The following is a 23,838-nucleotide window of genomic DNA, read 5'->3' on the forward strand; positions in this document are numbered from 1 at the left end:
AATTGCCACGTGCTTATATGCTCAATCACAAAGGTGAACCCTTTCACTCCCGACAAAGAATAATGGGTCACACGTGCAGCATCTTACGAACATGAAAGCCCAGCGCCGTTTTAATGCAGCCACAGAGAAACTGGTCAAATAGCAACCTTACCTTGCACTGTTTTCAGGCCAGCTTGGAACGACAGCAAAGCGGTGCAGAAGTTACCCTAGAGAGATAACCATTCCAATTCGCTTCAGCTTCTAAACTGTAACAGCTTCTAAACTTCGGCACAGTTCGGCCACCATGGCGAACACTGAATGAGGCGGCCAGTGCCACGACGTGGAGAGGAGGGGTGGTGGTGGTGCACCAGCCAGTGGCCGCACGCAGGCGCAGGATTGCGCCTGCGTACGGCCACCGGCTGGTGCACCACCACCACCCCTCCTCTCCGTGGCACTGGCCTCCTATGCACCACGGCCGAACTGGGCAACCCCAGCATTAACTATTATATAAGAAAACAAACATTGTGAGGAATGCCTTCAGCAGGCCTCTGGAGAAGTGCAATAGACATTTTCTAAATGAGTAAGAGGGACGAAAACCTCTCCGCTGTAAGGGGTTCAGGAATCCTTCCTCTTTAAGCCAACAATGTTAAAATTCCCTGTAGCCACTTTTTCATTACAGCTTCTGCACAATCCCAGTAACATCTGGAACCAAGGACCATACGCAGGAGAGCCCAACAAGATTGCTCCTTAGGATCCAAGTTACCACGCAGTTAGGATGGACTGAAACTTGAGAGTAGTAAGAAAAAATGTCCCTTTCTTTGCACCATAAAGCTCCTTGACCCGACGATTACTAGGGCAGCATGGTGGAAAAAATCCATAAAGAAGCTGTAATACCTAAGGTGAATTCAAAATTCATGTATAGGCATTCATAACGTTGGAAAAGAAGTTAAGATGAGGAACCAGGTAGGCAGATTATACCACTGTGATTTCCTGTTTAAACACACATAATTGTCTAATTAGGCATACCCATAATTGCACCTGCATAATTACATCCGGGATCTGATTATCCAGCACATGAAACCTGTCTTGGATCGGGCCAAACCAGTGTTCTATCAGAGTTGGTATTATCTACACCAGCCTTTTTTCAAACTTTTGACCATGAAGGTACCACTGAAATATTTTTCAGACTTCAAGGTGCCAGGAAGTGACGTCAGCTGACCAGGCCTCTCTGCCATGCCCCCCAGAAGTGAAAGAATTCTTGGGTGACAAAGGTTTAAATGGTCAGGGCCCCCTCCTCTTCTCACCCCCTCCAGGCCGATCATTGGCCACTGGGGGAGTGGAGGTCAACCTAAATAAGGATAGATTTTTTAAAAACCCTTTTCCCCCCACAAGGAGGGAGGCCTTTCCCCAGCCACCATTTTGAAAAGCGTCATTGAGGGGCTTTTGCAGTGCTGTATGGACACACTGACAGGTATATGTCTATCACATAGCCTACAACCTGACACTAATAAAGCCCTGGAAATACTGGGCATTGAACATGGGTCCTTTTGTAACAGACAGTAGGTCATACTTACTGGCACCAGTTGGATCTGTGCCAGGATCTGCGACCCTTTCCAAATAAAGAGGAGGTGGTTTAAGGAAACCATGAAGTGGGCAGAGCCAGATGGAAACATGGCCCCATCCTCATCCATATCTAACCTGGGATGGTCATTTCTTGGTATTCAGGCTTCTGTGAAGACCAGGAGCAGGGGAAGAAAATATTCCTTTCTGGAGGTGGGCAGAAATGGGGGGTTTTAACTCTTATTTTAACTTACCTAATGTCTAAGGATACAAGTTAAGGCAACTGATCCAATTCTCACCTGCTAAAAACAACAGCCTCAAGCCAACTCAGAACCTTCATGCCTCAGACTAGACAATCCTGTAAGTCTGCTTTGCATTGTTACTGCAAAGCCTGTCATCAAGCACAGTACTTAAAGAGTGTTGGGCTAGGAACTGGGGAGTAGAGGGGTGAAGAACACCCACTCCCAAGGAAATATCCCCCCACGCCTGTACTTTTCCCATAACTTTTTGAAACTGTAGGAATCCTGAAAAGGCACCAATATTTTTTTGCTCTTCATCTCAGTGAAATGCTTCTTAAGTCAAGGTTTTACTCACTCCATAGGTCAGGTGAAAATATTTATGTAGGGCAAGCTACAGCATTAGATAAAGATAATTCCCATGTACACTGTAGGCATATACCACATGCTTTTAATGACATGTTTATTGTCCAGGAGTAGTCAAATTCTGGCAGGGGCTCATGGGAATTGTAGTCCATGAACATCTGGAGGGCCGCAGGTTGACTACCCCTGGTTTAAACGACAGATTTGGCAACAATTAATACTGCGTGAGATAATAAATTGTTGCCGAGTTCAGTGTTTAACTTGACAACCGAATATGAACACATGAAGCTGCCTTCTAATGAATCGGACCTTTTTTGGGCTGCCTGATTCAGTACTGTCTCCTCAGCCAGACAGCAGCTCTCCTGGGTCTCAGGAACAGGTGTTATTTTAACTGGAGATGCCGGGGATTGAACCTGGGACCTTCTGCAAGCCAAGCAGATGCTCTACCACTCATCTATAGCCCCTCCCTATCTATTTGCAACCATTCAATACTGGTTTTGCACGAATAATACTTTCTTTTCTTTACTACATCTGTAATTTTAACTTATTTTTCTCATCTATCTCAGTCGGCAAAGACTAAAGAAAGGTAGCATTTGGGTGCAGAAGTTTGCGGATCTCTCTGGATGCATTCGCAGTTTTGCTTGTAGAAAATTAATGGGCTTTTACTTGTTAAATTCCATTAAGTCTGTTAAATAGTACAATTTGAAATAGATTATGCTTTTCATGTTGTCAAAGCAGTACGTTAAGTGTAGGCTTTGCATGAAACAAAGGTCATGTCTTGCAGTCTTCCCTCAAGTTCCTTTTGTCCCTCATAAAAACACACATGCTTTGTCTTCCATGACACTCAATGGGTGAATATGGGCCACTTACTCCTCTCCCATCCAAAGTGTACCTGGGAAGAGAACCAGGTATGCTGTTTTAAGCTCTTTGCAGAAAGGGTGGTGTTAAAAAAGAAGAGGCACTAAACAAATGCTGAGATACGAAAAGAAGTTTAACCAAACTCTCATATCAAAGCTAACACAACGTACCACACATATCAAGAACCAACTGCAAAGTTGCTGCAGCCTGCACAAAACCACATGCAGAAGTCAGGTTGCTGGGAGCATCCTGCCAAACCAGATCTTACCCTAACCCTACCAGGGATTTTCCATCAGATGCACAAGTGAGGTCAATTTTCCTCATCATATAACAGAACCAACAACTATCCCTCCAAACAGTAAGTCACAACTTGACAAAAAGTCCTTATGCTATAGTTGATTTAATGTTCTCACCACTGTTCTACTTTTCTATTATATCAGGGGTAGTCAAACTGCGGCCCCCCAGATGTCCATGGACTACAATTCCCATGAGCCCCTGCCAGCGAATGCTGGCAGGGGCTCATGGGAATCGTAGTCCATGGACATCTGGAGGGCCGCAGTTTGACTACCCCTGTTTATATTGTTCTATTTGTTATCACTGTATTGTTACTGTTTACAACTACTGAGTTATCCGTATTGGTCCCTGTTTTATGTAAACCGTCCCGAGCCTCAGGGGAGGGCGGTATATAAATATAATCAATCAATCAATGAATCTGCGGTGACTCTCTTAGCCCATCTTCAGTCTACCAAACATGACAATTCTGGGCAAAGCTAATAGTAGCGATAAGAGAAGAAGTCTGGTGACACCTTTAAAGCCAACAAAGTTTTATTTTGGGTGTAAGCTTCCGTGTGCGTGCAGAGTGCCTCAGATACCTGAAAGACTTGGCTGGTCTCAAAGGCTGGCCACTGGAGTCCAACTTTGTTCAGTCACTTCAGAGCAATATGGCGTCTAGGCCGCCTCACACAACCCTAGCATTGGCTACCCACTTGAATCTATCTTCTGGGAGGGGGATAAGAGACTAGGAAAGCTTCCCGGGTGTTTTGATTACACACAAACTGGAAAACCTGACAAACCACATGTATTGTTCCCTTCACCCAATGCATGACAGGGTTCTCCCCCTTAAACAAACCGCTGTCTGACATTGAGGGGCCCATTTTCGGAGCTGAGGTTACGGTCGCTAATTTTATAATCCATCAAAATGCAAAGAAAACAAGATGTCACCTCGATTTCACGAAGAGATGTGCTCAGGCTGGCCGCTTTCCCGAGGCAGCTGAGCAAAGGGAAAGAGAGAAGGCACAGTATGGCACAAAGCAATCTCGGGCCATCGGTAATTTAAAGGAAACAAAGCATCAATCGTTTTTGCTCCGTCTCCCATTGTTTTAACAGGGCTTTCCCTCAATTAGGAGATCGGCCGCAAATTTCACTGACAAGTTGTTGGAAGACAAGACAGCTCCCAGCAAGAACAACCAGAACTGATTGTGCAACTTCTATTCATCAGCACACAGCAACAAGACTGTTGAGTTAAGCATTAAGAGAGATGGTGGGGAAGGAGGAAAAGGCACCCAAAAGTACTTTCCCAAGGGATTGAGGCTTTCGCAAACACGGTTTTGTGAAACTGTGCGGTTTCTTGATGGCCCTGGAAGGGTTTCCCGAACGGATAGCATTAATGTTTAATGTAATTTTTAAAAATGTGTTAATCATCTATTGCAGGGGTAGTCAAACTGCGGCCCTCCAGATGTCCATGGACTACAATTCCCAGGAGCCCCCTGCCAGCATTCGCTGGCAGGGGCTCCTGGGAATTGTAATCCATGGACATCTGGAGGGCCGCAGTTTGACTACCCCTGATCTATTGGGTGATATGACCATATATGGTACTGTCTACCTGCTCCTTCCACTGGCCAGTGATGGGCCTGGAGGGGTGGGAATGGGCCCCAGGTGGACATGTACACAGCTATGCTGCCTAACCCTACTGAATAACTGCACCACTTCTGGGGTTTCCGGAAGCCTGAAGAATATTTCAGGGGTTTCTCAAGTGGTAAGAAAGTTGAGAACAGTGGTTCTCAACGTGGGGGTTGCAACCTCGGGAATCCAAAGGGGGTCAACACCATCAGGTAGGTTGAGAACTACTGACACAGAACAAAAGAGAATAATAGAATGACAGACAGGTAAATTTAACTGAAAGGCAACAATTATGCCGCACGGGAGAGAACAGAATTGGGACTTTGTGCTGTTGCCTAACCCCACCGAAGACCTCACAAAACGGTTCGTTTTTCAAACATGCGGAAGACACACAAGCTTTCGTGATGCCCCCTGACCCACTCCCAAAATCATATGGATTATATCACTCTTCAGTCAAGGCAGGCACACTACTTTCTGCACCAGACCGCAGTTTCCATACAGGTGTGTGAGCACAAAGAGCCTTGATTATGGTCTTGATTAACCTTCTCTCTTCACTGACACACTGCAATGCCTACACATCACAACGAAAAGCAGCACAATTTTATCTGAGCTCCTGATTTCTTGAGAGCCGTTCCTCGTTCTGTATAATTTGGAGAGTACAATCCTTGGCCTGGGTTATTTTGCACTACCAAGAGATGGGATGCTTCATTTTTTAACACCCACACACAAGAACTCCCTGATTTTTAAAAAATACGTATATTGGAAGTGCACAACCCTAGTTCTGAATCACCTTCTCCCCAACGGGCAAGTTCATGACACAGTAGTTTTGTTTTATGGGGGGCAGGAGAACCTCCAGAAGACGACTTGGCTTCAAGGGGCAGTCCAAATTTCCCTCCCAAGCCATTTTTATACTCCGCTTTTCATTACCCAAAATAGACTCAAAGCGGCTTACAATCACCTTCCCTTCCTCTCCCCACAACAGACATCCTGTGAGGTTGGTGGGGTTGAGAGAGCTCAGACAGAACTGTTAAGTGAGAACAGCTCTAGCAGGACTGTGGACTGGCCCAAGGTAACCCAGCTGGATGCAGGTGGAGGAGGAGGAGAGGAGAATCAAACCAGACTATATTATCAACCACCGCTCTTAGCCACTACACCAAGCTGTGGGAATTCCATATTAATTAATCGTGAACAAGTTTGAATTCCATTTTTCACATTTAGCATTTCTAAGTTTAGGGCTGGGGCTAGCCAGCTTTCCCCCCATACTCTCTCACCTAATTCTCCTCCTCATTACAACCACTGTCTACATGATTTTTGCTTATAAAGGCCCCACAACCACCCCTCATAGTTTTTGTTGGTCAAAGGGGGCATCCCCTTTCCATCAGTGGCAAAGCTGGCTGGATCAGACCAATGTACTATAACTGAGCTACCAGCTGAATTCCAAGGCCTGCATTTCATGGTTTGCTCACTTGTTCGTTTGACTTATTACCCACCACTCCTGGACCTGCCGGATCTCAGCGGTTCACAACAAAAGGATAAAACACAATAAAACCATCCAACAACCGTTAAGAAACCCCCAACCCTCCCCCTGCAGCCCCTTTCAACCCAACCAAATTCCCCAGTTCCATGCCACAAGATGTTCTAGGGGTGAGCTGTTTTGGGATAGGATGGATCAATGTTCCAGCATATGAAAATTCAGAAAGTTTAGAAGGGGGGTCAGATAGATATTATGCCAGCCCCAAATTGGCCTTGGATTCTCTTGGATTGCCTTGCTCGACCTCCCTGCTCCTGGCTTTCGGAGCCACCTGTGAGAAATTCACAACCTACTTTTGGGTCAGGAGGCCAAGTCTGAGGCATCACCTTACTCAGCCGCCTGGCTCCACACAACACGCAGACCGGCTGCTAAATACGATCTTTGCCCACTCCGGAGCATCCCCTCCTTCCTTTTCCAATTTTGATCAACGTCTCTGCAGTTTAGAGCCAGCAAGGATCTCTCTCATTTGGAATCAGAAACATGTGCAAAGGTCAACGTTTATCCAAAATTGCCTGTTCCACATTCATTATGCTAATAACTTTGACTCTTTATGTGAAAGCGCACAGTGTTCGGTGCAATTAGAAGCCAGTGGCGTCTGCAGCTCTTCTTACCTTTGAAGCCTGCCTGAGCCAGCGGAGATACTCAGTGAAGGTGTCGAAACAGATGTAATAACTCTGGCTCTGAGGTCCGGAGGAGCTGAATGCTAAACAGTGCTGGTGCTTTTTAACTTCTTCAACCTGCATTCAGAGAAGAGAAGGAAGGGGGAGAGAAGTTGTAACAGATTTCTAAGCTAGCAGTCCAGCCTCTGCCGAAGGGGTCCTCAATGGGGGGTGCCATGGCCCCTGCTGGCACCTTTTCCAGTCCTCACCATGTGTTTGTAGAAAGTGGCCATGGCCAGGTAGGGCAACTGCCCCAAACGGCTTCTGATTAGTACTGAGGATTTGATTCTCTGTGCAGGCTAAAATAATGTTGCTTCAACACAAACTGTCACCTGGGGTGTGTGCTGGTTGCCAACTCCATGTAGGGAAACTCCTGGAGATTTGGGGAATGAGCAGGGGGAAGGTGGAGGAGGGACATTAATCAGGTATAATACCATCGACTCTATCCTCCAAAGTAATCATTTTCTTTAGGAGAAGTGATATCTCTAGTCTGGTGATCACTTGTAATTCTGGAAGATCTCCAGGCCCTACCTGGAGATTGGCAAACCCATTGCATAACAGCCTGATCATCTATAGATATCCTTAAGTCTTCCTACAGCAAGATTAGTAGAGCCAAACCTGAGCGGAGTTTGGAACTTGGGAGGGGAAGAGGGCGAGTTCGGTGGGAAATGGTGTTGTGCATTAAAACAGGGGTAGTCAACCTGTGGTCCTCCAGATGTCCATGGACTACATTCCCATGAGCCCCTGCCCGCATTTGCGAGCAGGGGCTCATGGGAATTGTAGTCCATGGACATCTGGAGGGCCACAGTTTGCCAGTCTAAAAGGATTAATGCAACCGGCCAGCTCCCCAGTTCCCAAAAGCTGCCCCAAAAGTCAGCAGGCAAGAAATGACAAATGATGGCTGGGGGGTGGGGGGGTGGGCTAGATAATTAGGTTGTTTGATAGCTGGTGACTGAGTGGTTAGAGTTTAGTCTTTAAAACCTCCATTTAAATTTAAATGAATTAACTACTTGGTGTATTTTTAGCTATGTTGTACACTGCCTTGAGCCCGTTATGAGAGAGTGGCGGTATAACAAGCCAATTGATGAGGAGGAGGATGAAAAGGTAGCCTTGAATGCCCTATGGCAGGGGTTGTCATATGCTGGCAGGGGCTCATGGAAATTGTAGTCCATGGACATCTGGAGGACCACAGGTTGCCTACCCCTGCATTAAAAGGGCTGACCATCCATGAAAGAAAAACGCACCTTTTCCTGCAATCTCTGCTAACAATGCCTCATTCCATGCTCAAGAGCAGGTTTCCTCAACCAGGGTTTTGTGAAACCGTGAGGTTTTTTGATGGCCCTGGAAGGGTTTCCCAAATGGGTAGGAGTTTTTTGCATTTTTTAAAAATTGTTAAATATTCATTGGGTGATATGGCCATATGTGCTCATGTCAACCCATTTCCTTTCTCCCCAAATGGCCAATGATGGGTCTGGAGGGGGTGGGAAGGGGAGAAGCCCCAGATGGGCAAATACACAGCTCTGCTTCCCAACCATATGGGGTTTCTTAAAGCTTGAAGTATGTTTCAGGGGTTTCCCAACTGTAAAAAGGTTGAGAAAAGCTACTCAAGAGAAAGAATCAGACATTTCTATGGTTATACATTGCTGGGGGGGGGGGTGTTTCCATTTGGCACACTGCAAGCCAGCGGAAGTGGGACGTGGGGCAATAGGGGAGGGGGGGTTTTCATGCCTTTCTAAGACTGTTCATCATGTGTAAATAAAGGAAAGGGATATTTAGTTTCCAACAAAATGGATTATCATTTAATCCTCTATGTAAAATGATCCCTTGTAGAGACATTGCACTACATTATAGCTCATTCATAAGTAAATAAATAACTATGGGCTCCCTACACCACAGTACTAATTTGCAACTCCGCCCCCACCCCAAAAAAATGTTTTTCTGGCTACGGGCCTGGGGGTATACTAGGATCTTTTAACCAGCATTGTTGACAAACCTTCTGCTACAACGACACACCTCTCCCTCAGGTGAAACGGCGCAGGAAATAAGCAAAGCTGACAAGCACCAAAACACAGCTTGTGCTAAAACACACAGAAAAACTTCCTGACACACACCTCAACACAAGAATTAGTTACTGAATTCCCTTACGAGATGCATGGTAAAGCTTCTTTAGCAGATATTATTTCTGTTTTAGACAGGGTTTCTACAGATTTATAATACAGGCATCCAACTTCTTCCCTTCACTAAATAAACATTAGTGGAAAAGGTGCAAACATGCTGCGAGCTCAAATCTTCTTGTGAGGGGTCCTTAGAGGTCCCAAGGAGGAAGCCAAATGCTCTGTATACTTTACAGACGGAGCACTGACAACTGCTAGTAACCCTTTGGGACCAGGGCTACAGTCACCGACCCTCAAGGCCATTGTGTGTCTCCTGAACTGTCACAGCAGAACTACACACTGTGATGAAAAGTGGGTGGCAGCAACACATGCAAACACACCGAGCATCTCCCCATGCGACCCCCTTCCCCCACACTAGTTCTACTTACCAGTGTGTTTTCATATTACAGAAGATGAAGATGAGCTGGTTTGTGTACCTTGCTTTTCACTGCCCGAAGGCGTCTCAAAGCCACTTACAGTCACCTTCCCTTCCTTTCCCTACATATACTATAAATATGGTCATTGCCAAATCATGAGGTTAGGGCCCTGGGCCCCTTCCTTGTGTGCAAGGAGCACTTTGTCAGCAAACCTGCTTGTATTAATATTTCGGGGGGGGGGGGGGGGCTTAGCGAACTATGGCTTGGCCAGGGAGCTCGTTCAGATATCTGCCAAACTTGCTCTCCTGAGTAGCCTAGTTCAGGCATCAGGCTTAGGCGGCGGTGACGTCCCTTGGCAAAAGACTACCCCCCCCCACCAGGCCTCAGTAAAATTGTCAAGGGTTGACCCGTCCCTGGTGATAAAAAGGTTGGGGGCCACTGACCTAGTTTACTGCAAAGGAATCTGGCTGTCACAGGAGTGATGCAATTTATCTGCACAAAAGAGGATCTGGGCCATTAACCTTCCCCCCACCCTGGAACAAGAAGGACAAAGGAATCAACAGGGTCTGGCGGTTGGCTAATAACTTCAACGACCCTACACACCTGGAAAGGTTGTTTTCCTTTCATGTCTTTTCCTGATGAAGTCATCCTGGCAGCTTTTCCCTATCCTTAATTGCTGGCACATCAAACTCCCATTGGGGTGGATCCATTATGTTCAAAGCGCCCAGTCTTATGGTAATGTGGCCAATCCTTGAGGAACTCCTTGAGGAAAACGTGAACACTGGAGGTTTCCCATCGAGCAAATTAACGTGTCTTTATCAAAGACGGGCTTGCTCCATTTCACTGTCTCACACATTGTCCTAGGAATTAATCACCCAAACATGGCCCTAGGGTACAGTTTTGGTTGTAAAAGCATTTTGGACCCAACATTCCCCCAGCTTCACAGGCTGCCTCGTCTCCCCTGCCCCGACATGGACTTCCATTGGACTTCTGCATGGTGGACTGCAGCTATTCAAACCTGGGCTGACCCCAAAATTTTATCCTCTTCAGCACCATCTCAACCTTTTTTTTCCCCCCCTTGGGTGCTTGTCCAGCTTGAATAGAGTGAATGTGTGTGTTCAGGACTTTCATTTTTTCATTTTAAAAAGACTCCTTTTTATTAATTCCTAAAGTCTGCCTCTGCTTGAGATTTCTGGCTACCTCCTCCTGTAAGGTAAAGGTAAAGGGCCTCAATCCCAGCAGCCGGCTCAAGGTTGACTCAGCCTTCCATCCTTCCGAGGTCGGTGAAATGAGTACCCAGCTTGCTGGGGGGTAAACGGTAATGACTGGGGAAGGCACTGGCAAACCACCCCGTATTGAGTCTGCCATGAAAACGCTGGAGGGGATCACCCCAAGGGCCAGACATGACCCAGTGCTTGCACAGGGGATACCTTTACCTTTACCTTTTACCTCCTGTAAATCAACTGATGGAGCGTTCCACTTGTTACTGTCTCCTAGGATTGCTATTTCTCCCATCATAAATTCAGGTCTGTTTTCTGTACTAATGACTATCCTAAGATTAAGTCCCATCCTAAGAGGGACATTCTCTGATCTGGAGAACCAGGTTTGATTCCCCACCCCTTCCTCAGATGAAGCCTACTGGGCAACCTTGGGCCACTCCCTTTTCTCTCAGACTCACCCCTACCACGCAACCTTCCCAGCTGTATTGGCTCCAGATTGGGAACCGGATCAGGTACTAACCTTTAAAGCCCTGGGACAGACTATATGTGGGACTGCCTTTTGGCCCAAGGGAGGTGAGACTGGCCTCAACCAGGGCCTTTTTGGCCTTGGCCCCAGCCTGGGGAAATGCTCAGCCAGGACAGATCAGGGCCCTGCAGAACCTTAACCAGTTGCACAGGGCCTGCAAGACAGAGCTGTTCCACCAGGTCTACAGTCAAGGCCCAGATGGACCACCAAGAAATGCTGGCCTCACCACTGGAAACGGAGGGAAGAGCTGCCCTCCAAGGACCTGACCCCCCAATTTAAAACTAGTTGGGGGCAAACTGATTTACAAAAGGTTTTATTATTAATGTGTTTTTTTTATTTTATTGACGTAATTCTATATTGTTCCCCCCCTGAGAAGCTAGGAAGGGCGTGTTATAAAAATAAAGATTATTTTTTTAGATTTATTTAAGGTGCTTGTTGAGGAGAGTGGAATAGAAAATACTTCTCTTCTTGATGGTCTACTCTGAATCTTGTGGAGCCAGCGTGGTGTATGGTTAAGAGTGGTGGGTTCTAATCTGAGGAACCAGATTTGATTCCCCGTTCCTCCACATGCAGCCAACCGGGTGACCTTGGGCTAGCCACAGTTCACTTAGGGTGGTTCTCACAGAGCAGTCCTGTCAGAAGCTCTCTCAGCCCCACGTCCCTCCCGGGGTGTCTGTTGTGGGGAGAGGAAGGGAAAGTGATTGTAAGCCACTTTGAGACTCCTTCGGGCAGTGAAAGGCGGGGTATAAAACCCAGTTCTTCTTCCTCTTTTTTAAATTTTAAAAGGTTTCTGACCCACATGCCGGAAACATGGAATTCATCATCAGGCATACATAAGGTTAACTGCAAACAGAATATGCTACTTTTCATATCCAGTAATGCCCCCGTACATATTTTTCTCTGAAAAAAACACAGTGTTTTAGTCTCTAGATAAGGATATAAACCAGGGGTGGGTAAACTGTGGCCCCTCCAGATGTCCATGGACTGCAATTCCCATGAGCCCCTGCCAGCATTCGCTGGCAGGGGCTCATGGGTATTGTAGTCCACGGACATCTGGAGGGCCACAGTTTGCCCACCCCTGATGTAAAAAGTGGGAACTGATTTGCCAAGTATGCTCTTGAAGTTTGAAGCTTTCTTCTACCGGATCTTATTTCAGAAGATTACCAGGCCTATTTTCCACGCATGCAACACAGGCAAAGGGAACACGCAACTTGCCTTTCCGCCAATCAAGGGGAGGACATGCATCTTTCCCGTCTGGCTCTCTTTCACCGAGGATACAATTAGGCACGTCCCACAAAGGATAACTTGGCGCCTCGTCCATCTGTTGACCGGCAAATGCATTTTCCCTTTTCGAACGTTGTACATTCCTGAGAGCTGAATTCGTTCGGAGTTGCCGATACTGTGCGGCTTTCCTGAAATGGAAAGAGCAAATGGATTAAAAAAAAAAAAGTCAGGAAGGATAGTTTTCTCCTTTTGCCCTCTCTTCAGAAAGCATAAGGCAGAGCGGCAGCATGAAGGCTCTTCTCTGTGATAAGGGATTCAGACAGCATTGCCGTTTCAAACAAGCAGAAAATGATGGAATGGAAACCTGCTTTTTCCAAAGTCCAACTCCAACAATCACAAAAGTTTGTGTGGACGCTGTCTTTACTCACAAAATAGTCACAATATCATCAAGTCACAATGCCCTCCCGCAATCGGTACCCCCCCCCCCGTCCCCACTCCCTGTCTCTAAGAAGGAATTTGGCCATTACTGGCTTGAGTCTTATCAAAAGATAGGATGGTCTCTCTGGATATCAAGCACAAGAGCCCCTGAACTATGATATACTTTATTACAACCAGAGATTTGGATGTCAACAGGATCTAAACAGCCCTCAAGGCGCAAGACGGCAGTATTTCACAGGCATTCTGAATTAATTGGAAGTTCCTTGGACCGCGTTAGAAGAAAAACTTGTAAAACTCAAGCTAAGAAAACAAACAGCAATTACAAAGCAATAATTAGGAAGGCCTCTGAAGGAAGAGCTACAACACTGTCAACATTACTAGTTGTTGGTGGTCGAGGGAACAAAGGAAATGATAATAAGACGGCGAATGCTTGTTTCTGGAGCAATGAACAAAGACTTGAAATTTGCAGGGAATTTGCACTGGCAGAAGAATTTCTGTCAGCAGTTCAGGACCTAGAGTGCCTCACTGGCTACAGACCAAAATGATCCCTGAATTGTGGCCCAGGAGTGCAGGCAGAGAACCCCCAAACACAGCATACAAGGAGACTCAGAGATGATTGGTGAAAACGCTGGCAGGGGCTCATGGGAATTGCAGTCCATGAACATCTGGAGGACCACGGGTTGACTACCCCTGTTATAATGCTCAAAGCTTTAAAAAGACCACTGTGGAATGTAAGGCACATTTATCTACATGAAGCAAGTCACCAGAGGTGGAGCACTGATGTTTCTCTGGGAAATCTAAGAATACTCACTGGTGAGCAACTTCCTCACGCTCTTATCATGGCTTGGTGTAGTGGTTAAGAGCGGCAGCTTCTAATCTGCAGAGCCAGGTTTGATTCCCTGCTCCTCCACTTGCAGCCAGCTGGGTGACCTTGGGCTCATTACAGTCCTGTGAGAGCTGTTCTCACGGAGCAGAGATATGACTGGGTGACATGGCCATATGTCAACCCACTTGCAAAATGGCCTGGAGAGGGTGGAAATGGGCGGGGCCCCAGGTGGGCGTGTCCACAGCTCTGCTTCCCGGCCATATTCTGCACAATCACGCCACTTCTGGGGTTTCCCAAAGCTTGAAGAATGTTTCAGGGGTTATTAAACAGTGAAAAGGTTGAGAAAGGCTGTTGTAGAGTAACAGGGGAAGTGGGCCCTAGCGCTATAGAGTTGTGCGTTTTGGCTCGGTTTGGCCGCCTCCGCGATCACCGAAGCCCAAAGTGGCACATAGGAGGCCACCGCCGCAGCTTCGGTGATTATGGAGGTAGCCAAGCCGAGCCAAAGCACACAACCCTAATGTTAGTGGCTATCAGAACTTTTGGGAAAGGCCACATAGCCCCTGGGGAGCGGTTTCCCTGAACTCTGGTTGGGAATCCCTGCCCAAGAGAAAGGGCAGGATAGAGAGACTGCTTCCATCAAAACCAAACACAGGTAGAGACTTAAAAAAGAAAAAGTACAAAAATAGAGCCCAGTTTCGCTTTTAGAGGAAGAGGAGGAGGAGGAGAAGGAAGAGTTGGTTCTTATATGTCGCCTTTCTCTACCCGAAGGAGTCTCAAAGTAGCTTACATTCACCTTCCCTTTCCTCTCCCCACAACAGACACCTTGTGAGGTGGGTGAGGCTGAGAGCCTTTTTATCAGTGCTGTGATGAGCCCAAGGTCATCCAGCTGGCTGCATGCGGGGGAGTGCAGAATCAAACCTGGCATGCCAGATTAGAAGTCCACACCTACACCAAACTGGTATTCTAAGCAGCACCTAACATCTTCCTGCTCTTAGCAACAGAATACAGAATCCCTTCTCAGGGCATTGGGGGGGGGGGAGTGGAAACGAGACAAGGAAAATGACCAGATTGTAACTCAAATGACTCCAGGTGTTTTGTTCTTACAGCTGTTGTCGAACTATCAATAGGCAGAAAAGCTGGTTTTCTCCCCCACTCCCCTTCCCTTGGCCACCTGTTTGAGCTTCTGAACTATAGGCAGCTGGTGTACACTAAAGTTGGCTGCTCTTAATTTTAAAAGCATCGCCCCCCCCCCTACACATACACACACAAAACTGTGGAATGCATTCCCATACCCGCAGAATTTGATTCCGACAGCAGCATTAAGAATCACGCTTGGAGATGACTAAAGCATTCTGCCTGTTTAAATAAAGTTAAGACTTTAACATATTCTGCCCAACCTTTTGAGAGCAGTCACAATGCCTAACCCTAACTTTCCCTGTGGAAAGATTTGATTGGTTCTCTAGCCAATGCCCTATCCACCTAACTATCTGAAAATCCAGATTGCAGTCCTTCAACTTATCCATCAGAACATCATGGGGAACCTTGTCAAAAGCTTTACTAAAATTCAAGTAAACGACATCAACCGAATTTCCATGATCCAGCAAACCTGTTACTTGGTCAAAAAAGGAAACCAGGTTTGTCTGACAGGACCTGTTGGAGACAAATCCATGCTGACTTCCTTGGATCACCAAATTGTCCTCCAGGTGTTTGCAGATTGCTCCCTTTAATATCTGCTCCATTATCTTCCCCACAACAGAGGTCAGATTCACTGGTCTGTAGTTTCCCAGGTCATCCTTCCTCCCTTTTTTGAAGATAGGAATAATGTTTGGTCTGTTCCAGTCCTCTGGGACATCTCCAGTCCTTAAAGAGGTCCCGAAGATGATGGACAAGGGCTGTGCAAGTTCTCCGGAAAGTTCTTTGAGCACTCTCGGGTGCATTTCATCCGGACCAGGGGATTTGAACTCATCCAGTGCAGCTAAATGCCTCTCGACAACCTCTCTATCCATGTCAACCTGCCACCCAGATACTATCCCTTGGCTACTGCCATCTCTAGATGTGCCTAAACCCTTTGACCTGTGGGGAAAAACAGATGTAAAATAGGCGCTAAGCCTTTCTGCTTTCTCTGCATCTTCTGTTAGAGTTTGTCCATCTGCACCCAACAGTGGGCCTATTGCCTCCTTTACTTTCTGTTTGCTCCTCACATAACTGAAAAATCTTTTCTTGTTACAATGGGCTTCCCTGGCCAATCTTAGCTCACTCTCAGCTTTGGTCTTTCTGATGATTGATCTACAGTGCCTAGTAACCTGTAGGTACTCTTCTTTAGAGCTCTGTCCTTCCCTCCATTTCCTGAACATTTCCCTTTTCTTTCTTAGTTCCTCTTGAAGTTCTCTGTTCATCCAAATAGGCTTCTTAGAGCTCCTGCAGTGTTTTCTTCTTTCAGAATGACTGGCTTAAAACTTTGTTGGTCTAAAAAGGTGTCCATGGACTCAAACTTTGTTGCACTATTAAATGGTGCTTGTATGCTTGTCTTATGCTGATTAATCCATGCTGATTTTCCATGAGAAAGGCAGACTGTAAATGAATTCTTTTGTAGACCCTGTAGCATCGTTAGGCAAATCTGAACCTCTGACTCAGATCACAAAATCCCTGGTTGTTCTGTTGCAGAGCGCTTGTGGTTTTGAGATGCTTCCACTACAAGATCCCTCACTGTTGCTTTTTCAGCCAGTCTTTTTTAAAAAAGGAATATTCTGCAGTTTTGCTAGGTGAATGGCATGCATCCAGATTATGCTTATGCATTTTCACGGGTGTGTGGTTTCTGCTTAAAGAAAATTCACCAGGCAGTGGCAAAAAAAGTTAAGAATCCCTTTGCCTATTCCGGAAAGAATGTCTGGTTTGCAGCCTCTTGTGCTTCCAATGTCCATTCAATTGCTTCCTGTGAAATCTCAGGCTTCGCCCTCAAAAGCCACCAAATGCTGAGAATGCACATTTATTTCTGTTAAGTCACGCAAACTGGAGCCTCGCTGACAAGGCGTTTGACATTTAAAGAAACCCCAAAGATAATGAAAATCGCAGACTTCCTAGAAGACTCCTTCCTTGCTAGGCAACTGCCGGCACTGAACTGGCCGAACTGTATTTGTTTTTCTGAATATTGGGGAGGTGGGAGGGTTGCATTTACACAGCAAGACCTGAGCAAACGTTACTGAGGTCCTGTAGGAAGTTCATTGGCCTGGATAAAACCTGGAGCACTGCTAGTGCCCCCAACAGAGAATTAAGAAGAAGAAGAAGAAGAAGAAGAAGAAGAAGGTTCTTATATGCCGCTTTTCCCTACCCGAAGGAGGCTCAAAGCGGCTTACAGTCGCCTTCCCATTCCTCTCCCCACAACAAACACCCTGTGGGGTGGGTGAGGCTGAGAGAGCCCTGATATCACTGCTCGGTCAGAATAATTTTATCAGTGCCGTGGCGAGCCCAAGGTCACCCAGCTGGTTGCATGTGGGGGAGTGCAGAATCGAACCTGGCATGCCAGATTAGAAGTCCGCACTCCTAACCACTACACCAAACTGGCTTTCTCATTGAACTCTGTCTCTAAGTTCAAGATGAAAACTTTTTTTCACATCGAGGAGGAGAACCATGATGGAATGCAGTCAGTACAGTGGGGGAGACGCGTGAGATGTTTGCATTGCGTCTAAGAAGAAAAGGAAGTAGAAAAAAGCAAAAAGCAGCAGCCTGAGATTCTACCAACACTTTCTGGGCCTCAGTGATGCAAATGAGAGGAAGACGGAAAAAGCAGCATCAAAGCATCTTGGGACTCCTGCTGCAAACCCTGCCTAAATCCATCTGGGATAACAGATGCGTGCAATCAAAGGAAAAGAAAGCCACAAATTGGTAACAATTACGTCTTCGTGAAACCGAAGCCAAAGAGAGGATTCCGTTGTGGAGGATAGCCCAGTCAACAGGGTTGCTTAAATTCACCTTTCCAATTTACTGCCAAGTGCCCCTCCTTGCTTTGCACTTACACCCCCCCCCCATCCTCCTCACTTGAAAGAAGAAAGCCACACCCTCCTCCCCTCAAGAGAGAACTTGGCAGGGAAGAGGAAGAGGAAGAGGAAGAGGAGGGATGCCAGCTGCAAGGGGGGACCAGGGACCCCCCCCCCTTCGAATGACAGCTCATCTCCAGACTAACCGCTGGTTGCTTGGGAAGATCTACTTTGACATATTTCCTCTGAGTCCCTTTTCCCCAGTAGAATCAACTTTAAAAAAAACTAATCTGGAATGAACTTGATCTTAATACAAATACAACTCGGCCTACACAGAGCACTTGAAGTCGGAATCCGTGACCTTCGGTCAAACAGTGTGCAGCTTTATCCAGGCAAAAGAATAAACTGTGGGACAGATATCTCATTTTTGATTGCAGGCATTATAAATATGACAGAGTAAGGTCACTGAGTTGCAGAGGTGACTATGACCTGAGCGACCCTGTTTTTTTTTTAAACAAATGATTTAATATTGTAAGGTACAGTCCTAGGGTACATGGTGGATAGGTTGGAGATTTAAATGTCATTTCAACAACAGCCTCTACTGTCTAGCTTTCTATAGGCAAACTGAACCAAGAACCCCCAAAAGACAGTACTTGCATCTAAGAGAAACAGGATAAAAACACAAAGGCTTGTATTAAGCACAGGGGTTAGGAGAAATAAAGAGGATCAATAACAAGGCTCAAAACTGCACAATTTTTTGTTAGGTACATTAAGTTATAACGTTTTGGATGTTAACTCTTGTTAACTTTTCCTCAGAATAGGCTTGCGCGCTTTGGTGGCCATTCATGGGAATTGTAGTCCATGGACCTCTGGAGGACCACAGGTGGACTACCCCTGCTCTAGGGCATAGGCCATTAGGACCTGGAAACTTATTGGTTTTTAGTTTCTCCAACTGGTTGAGAATGAGATCTTTGAGAGCCAGCTTGGTGACGTGGTTAAGAGCGGCAGATTCTAATCTGGGAAACCAGGTTTGGTTCCCTACTCCTTCTCTATAGGAGGCCTAAGGGTTGACCTTGAGCCAGTCACAGTTCTCGCAGAGCTCTCTCAGCCCTACTTACCTCAAAGGATATCTACTGTAGGGAAAGGAAGGTGCTTGTAAGCCACTTTGGGTAGTGAAAAGAGGGGTATAAAAAATCCAGCCCTTCTTCGTTTCATCTGATATTCTCTTTTAAAAACTTGGTTGAGAAAGCTTGGCTTAGGGCAGGGGTAGTCAAACTGCGGCCCTCCAGATGTCCATGGACTACAATTCCCATGAGCCCCTGCCAGCAGATGCTGGCAGGGGCTCCTGGGAATTGTAGTCCATGGACATCTGGAGGGCCGCAGTTTGACTACCCCTGGCTCAGGGCATGCAATCAACCCAAGGTCACCAGTGAACTTCTAGGGCAGATTGGGGATTTGAACATGAATCTTCCAGACACTCCCAGCCCAACACCAGTCTAACCACCACACTCCACTGGCACTATGACCCGCTTCCTACCTCACAGGGTGGACCCTTACATCCTCTCTTCACCCCTTCCGTGATCCAAACACATGGCCATTCAGCGTCAGGACACATCTGGGGCCCCAAAAGACGCATCTATCCCCCAACAAAGCAGGGGCTCGGAGGCCACGGCCTCCCTCAGCCTAACCGCTGCGCTCTGAAACTCGTATTCTCAGCAATAAATTAAAAAGAAATGCCTTTTGGTAACCCATGGTAACACAGTGGTCGGGTAGGCCTAAGTCCTGCTTGACATTATAAATGCAGCCCAAGAAGCAGCGTTTCTTGAACGCCTGAAATTCACCATGGAAAGCCCCTTTCTGGAAGGGAGGGAAACCCAGAACCTCCTCACCTTCTCAAACATTGCCCTACTAAAAAAACAGCAGTTATTGTACCATGACATTATTTATGTTTCATGTTTCTTCTTCATTTCCACCCATGCAAGAAAGGGAAGGGAGAGGTTAAGGATATGCCTAAAATATATACACACTTTCAAAATCTCCAAAGTGGATTGATGTGCTCTTAATTTGAAGAACTATAAACGGAAGGGAGGGGGGTAGAAGAGCTACTATTTTCAGATGAAACCTAAGAAGTTGTTACAAATCAGCCACCATCAATCATTTCAGTTAAGAAACAAAGGACAAGCCGCTGTAAAGCATGTTCATCGTTTCCTCTCCTGCAATCGACAATTTTACAAGGTGAAAACAAATCTCCCTTAAACTATTAATTCAAAGGCGCTGCCTATAAAATCCAAGTCACACACACACGATAAATCTTAGACCTGCGCATATTTTTTAACAGAGATTTAAACCTCCTCACCTTACTCTATACAAACTCCTGCTGTCACTTATCAGAGTTGTACCTAACACAGACCAGTACAGCCACAGAATTTAAAACTGGTTTTACGGTGCGTGCCTCTTCTGGGCTGTCCTATCCAATTGTATCTGGCCAGACTGGAAAAGCCCTGCAGGTGTCACTTGATGCAACCAATCCTTTGTAAGTAGGAGCAGGAATGAGGTTATGACAGGCAAGAAAACATGCACACTGAAAAATGCACTTATGATCCACTTTAACTCTACTTTGCAACTGGATTTTACTGCGTGAAATGGCAAAATCTACTTGCACTCAGTGGCTGGATTGAAACTGCTTCATTCAACATGTGAGAAAGTGTCCAAGTTTTATCCAATGCACACAAAATGGGCCCATTATGCACATGTTGGATCATGCACTTTAGAAGCAGATTATCCTGTTTTGCACAGGAATATCCAGCTGCAAAAGGACATTGAAAGTGCATTATCCAAAGAGTGGCACAGGCCCAAGACACATCGCTATTAGTGTTCTTGGTAGGTTATCAAAGCACAACGGTCTTTACTGTGCGATTGAAGGAAAGCTACAGCAGCCATTTTGTGGCTGGCTCCACCTCCTACAGCAGCCATTTTGTGGCTGCACCCGCCACACTGTATCAGAACTCTAAAGGTGCCCGCAGGTTCAAGAAGGTTGGGGACTCGTGCTCATCTGTTTCTTTCTTGTCTCCAATACTGCTACCGCAGCAATCTGGGTGTTAAGAGGTATTTTTGAGAGGAAGAGAAGGTAAGTGTCATCATTGAATTATTGCAATACAATTCTACATAGGGCTGCCTTGGAAGACGGTTTGGAAGCTTCCAGCAGTCCAGAATGTGGCTGCTACAGTGCTGACTGGGTCTCCTTGGCCAGCTCTTATTACACCAATAGCACCTGCACTATCTTCTGATCAGCTTCCATTTCAAGTGCTGTTGATTCATAAAGCCCTAAACGGCCTGGGACAGTCTTGCCTGTGTGACCACCTCTCCCTCTCCCGGCTCCTTAGATCATCATTGTGAGGCCTTCTACAAACTGCTCGCTTGTCAAGCTTCAGGGCCAAGGCACTGTCACTGTCTCTCTCTCTCTGGAACCAGCTTCCCAGGGAAAGGAAGGGCATACAGGGTCTTCCAGTGTTCCATAGGGTAGGGGTAGTCAATTGCTGGCAGGGGCTCATGGGAATTGTAGTCCATGGACATCTGGAGGGCCACAGGTTGACTACCCCTGCCATAGGGCATTCAAGGCTAGCTTTTCATCCTCCTCCTCCTCAATTGGCTTGTTATACCGCCTCTCTCTCATAACGGGCTCAAGGCAGTGTACAACATAGCTAAAAATACACCAAGTAGTTAATTCATTTAAATTGAAACTGAGGTTTTAAAGACTAAAATCTAACCAGTCAGTCACCAGCCATCAAACAACCTAATTATCTAGCCCACCCCCCCCCCACCACCCATTCGCTGGCAGGGGCTCCTGGGAATTGTAGTCCATGGACATCTGGAGGGCCGCAGTTGGACTACCCCTGCTTTTAGACTGGCTTCTCAAGCTGATGTTTTAATTGCTCTTCACCATCCTGGTTTTCATTTTACACTGGCCTTTATTGGCATGATGTTTATTTATTGCACTTTAAATGCTGTAAGGCACCCTGACTCCCCTGCAGGGGTGTGTGCGGAGGGTTAATTAAGAATTGCAGCAACACTGAGGTGAGTCTAGAGGCAGCTCCTATGGAAGGGGCAGCGAAGGAGTCTGCTCTCTCTTCTATCCAGCCTCATGCATACTGGAGACCTTGCAAAGATCAGTTTCTACTTCAGGCTGGCTGCTGCCGATGACAAGCAAATCCGGCCTTTCCTCGACTCACATCACCCCTTTAGAGAGCTTCTCAGGCCGCCTGGGGCTGCTTGCAGTCGGATCTTTGTACTCGTGGAGCAGGGGACAGACCCCCCAGCCTATTTAAGGCCTGTCTCCTTGCAGAAACATTTCCTTTATTTGTTTGTTACATTTCCTGGAAACTGAAAACCTGTGAAACTCCTAAGGTAAGGCCCGTGGGAAGAAGGAGGGGGGCACCGCTGAGATCCTTCACTGCAATCAGAAAGTTATTTATGCTGTCGGCGGTGGTCATTGCATTAAAAAAAAAAGAGGGGGGAACATGCCAAGTATCCGGGAACGTTGCCTAGCGATGGCGGTCAAAGGGACAGGAAGCGCAGAAGAGGAAAGGAGATTTATGAAGGCAGAACTGGGCATTATTGTGTCTCTAACAACCAAACTGTAATGCCAGAATGAGAAGGGACGCGGGGGGAAAGCCCGTCAAGGCTCTTTACACAGGTTCAAAAATTTCAGTTCAAATGCTGCTATGAAAGACGGCAGCATGACTGCACCCATGGGACGGGGCCAGGGAAGCATCTCTCTCTAAAAAGGAACTGGGCAAGGATTCCTTCTCTTTCTTTCCCCATAGCTGCCAGAATATGAAAACCATATTTGGCTGTCTCTACTCATCTCCCTCAAAACCGTGCTCTAAAACCCTGGAGTTTTTGTACTAGCTCTTTGCTAGTGATAACAACAGGAGCCAATGACCCGGAATCCAATTGTCAGAGGGAAAACAGGACTGCGCTGTCTGCTGAATCTAATTTGCATGTCATTACTACAGCGCATAACTAACTATTGCTGGCTCTTTCAGGACAGCCTGATCTAAACCCAGGTTGCTATTTTCAAAGTTTGCATCAATAAGAGATGGACCGGTACTTTCCCTCCCTCAGTAAGCCATTCTTATATATCTTTCCACAGTTGCACAAACCACCACCCAGCAAAGAGGGCCATAATTATAACAGAGATGAGTGAAATATTTCCACCAATACCAGCTGCACAAAGGCCTGTTAGTATGCGTGGAGCCCATTGCTAGCTCCAGGTTTATTAAAGGTAAAAAAAAGGTAAAGGCAGGTTTATTACCACCCACATAAATGTGAGACCTAAGTTGGAATCCAGGGGCACCTTTAAGACCAGCCAAGTTTAATTCAAGGTATACACTTTTATGGGCATGCACACTTCTGGAGACACAGTGCACAAAAGATTAGACTGTGGTGGGTCTTAAAGGTGCTGCTGGATTCCAACTTTGGTCTGTTGCTTCAGACCAACACATCTACCAACTGAAATCCACATAAACACAAGAAAGAGTTAACAGGAACGAAACGGAGTAGAGGGAAGGTGACAGAAATGGAAAATGGGCCATGGAAGCTGTGGAATCTGGCCACCTTAAAGATTCCTGCTGAATTCAGATCCCTCTTTTCATACTGAAGAGGATCTCTGCAAGGCCAGGTAAGGAGAAGGTATTAATAGCAATACGTCCTGTGTTTGTGGTACAACTAAGTTTAGCGTTAAGAGCCACACAACAGGCAGCGTTTCTTGGAAAAAAGTTATTCCATTTCAAGGGAATCGGATTGACACATGCAGAGTCCCATCTTTGAAATACCTGTGCTTCAAGTCATCTTGTTTTGTTCCCCAATACACCTTCCTGTCCACCAGGCCATCTCCCCGACATGCTCATCTGTGTTCTATCTATCCACAGCTGATGCTCCAAATAATTTTTACAGCCTTCAGCTACAGTGATGGCTTTTTTTTTTTAAGTGCCTTGCCTGGAGGCTCTTTGTCCA

At 46.3% G+C, this 23,838-nt stretch overlaps 1 protein-coding gene across 1 annotated transcript in view; it reads right to left on the minus strand.

The window, feature by feature from the left end:
• Positions 1 to 23,838, minus strand: part of PHLPP1 (PH domain and leucine rich repeat protein phosphatase 1) — a 158,579-nt gene that overhangs the window by 65,798 nt on the left and 68,943 nt on the right. The window contains exons 2-3 of the mRNA XM_077353419.1: positions 12,577 to 12,773; positions 7,038 to 7,163 (exon numbers count right to left, since the gene is read on the minus strand). Of these exons, the coding sequence (XP_077209534.1) occupies positions 7,038 to 7,163; positions 12,577 to 12,773 (323 nt within the window). The remainder of the gene's footprint in view (positions 1 to 7,037; positions 7,164 to 12,576; positions 12,774 to 23,838) is intronic.

Source organism: Paroedura picta, chromosome 9 (assembly GCF_049243985.1).
Source record: "Paroedura picta isolate Pp20150507F chromosome 9, Ppicta_v3.0, whole genome shotgun sequence".
NCBI classification, from domain to species: domain Eukaryota; kingdom Metazoa; phylum Chordata; class Lepidosauria; order Squamata; family Gekkonidae; genus Paroedura; species Paroedura picta.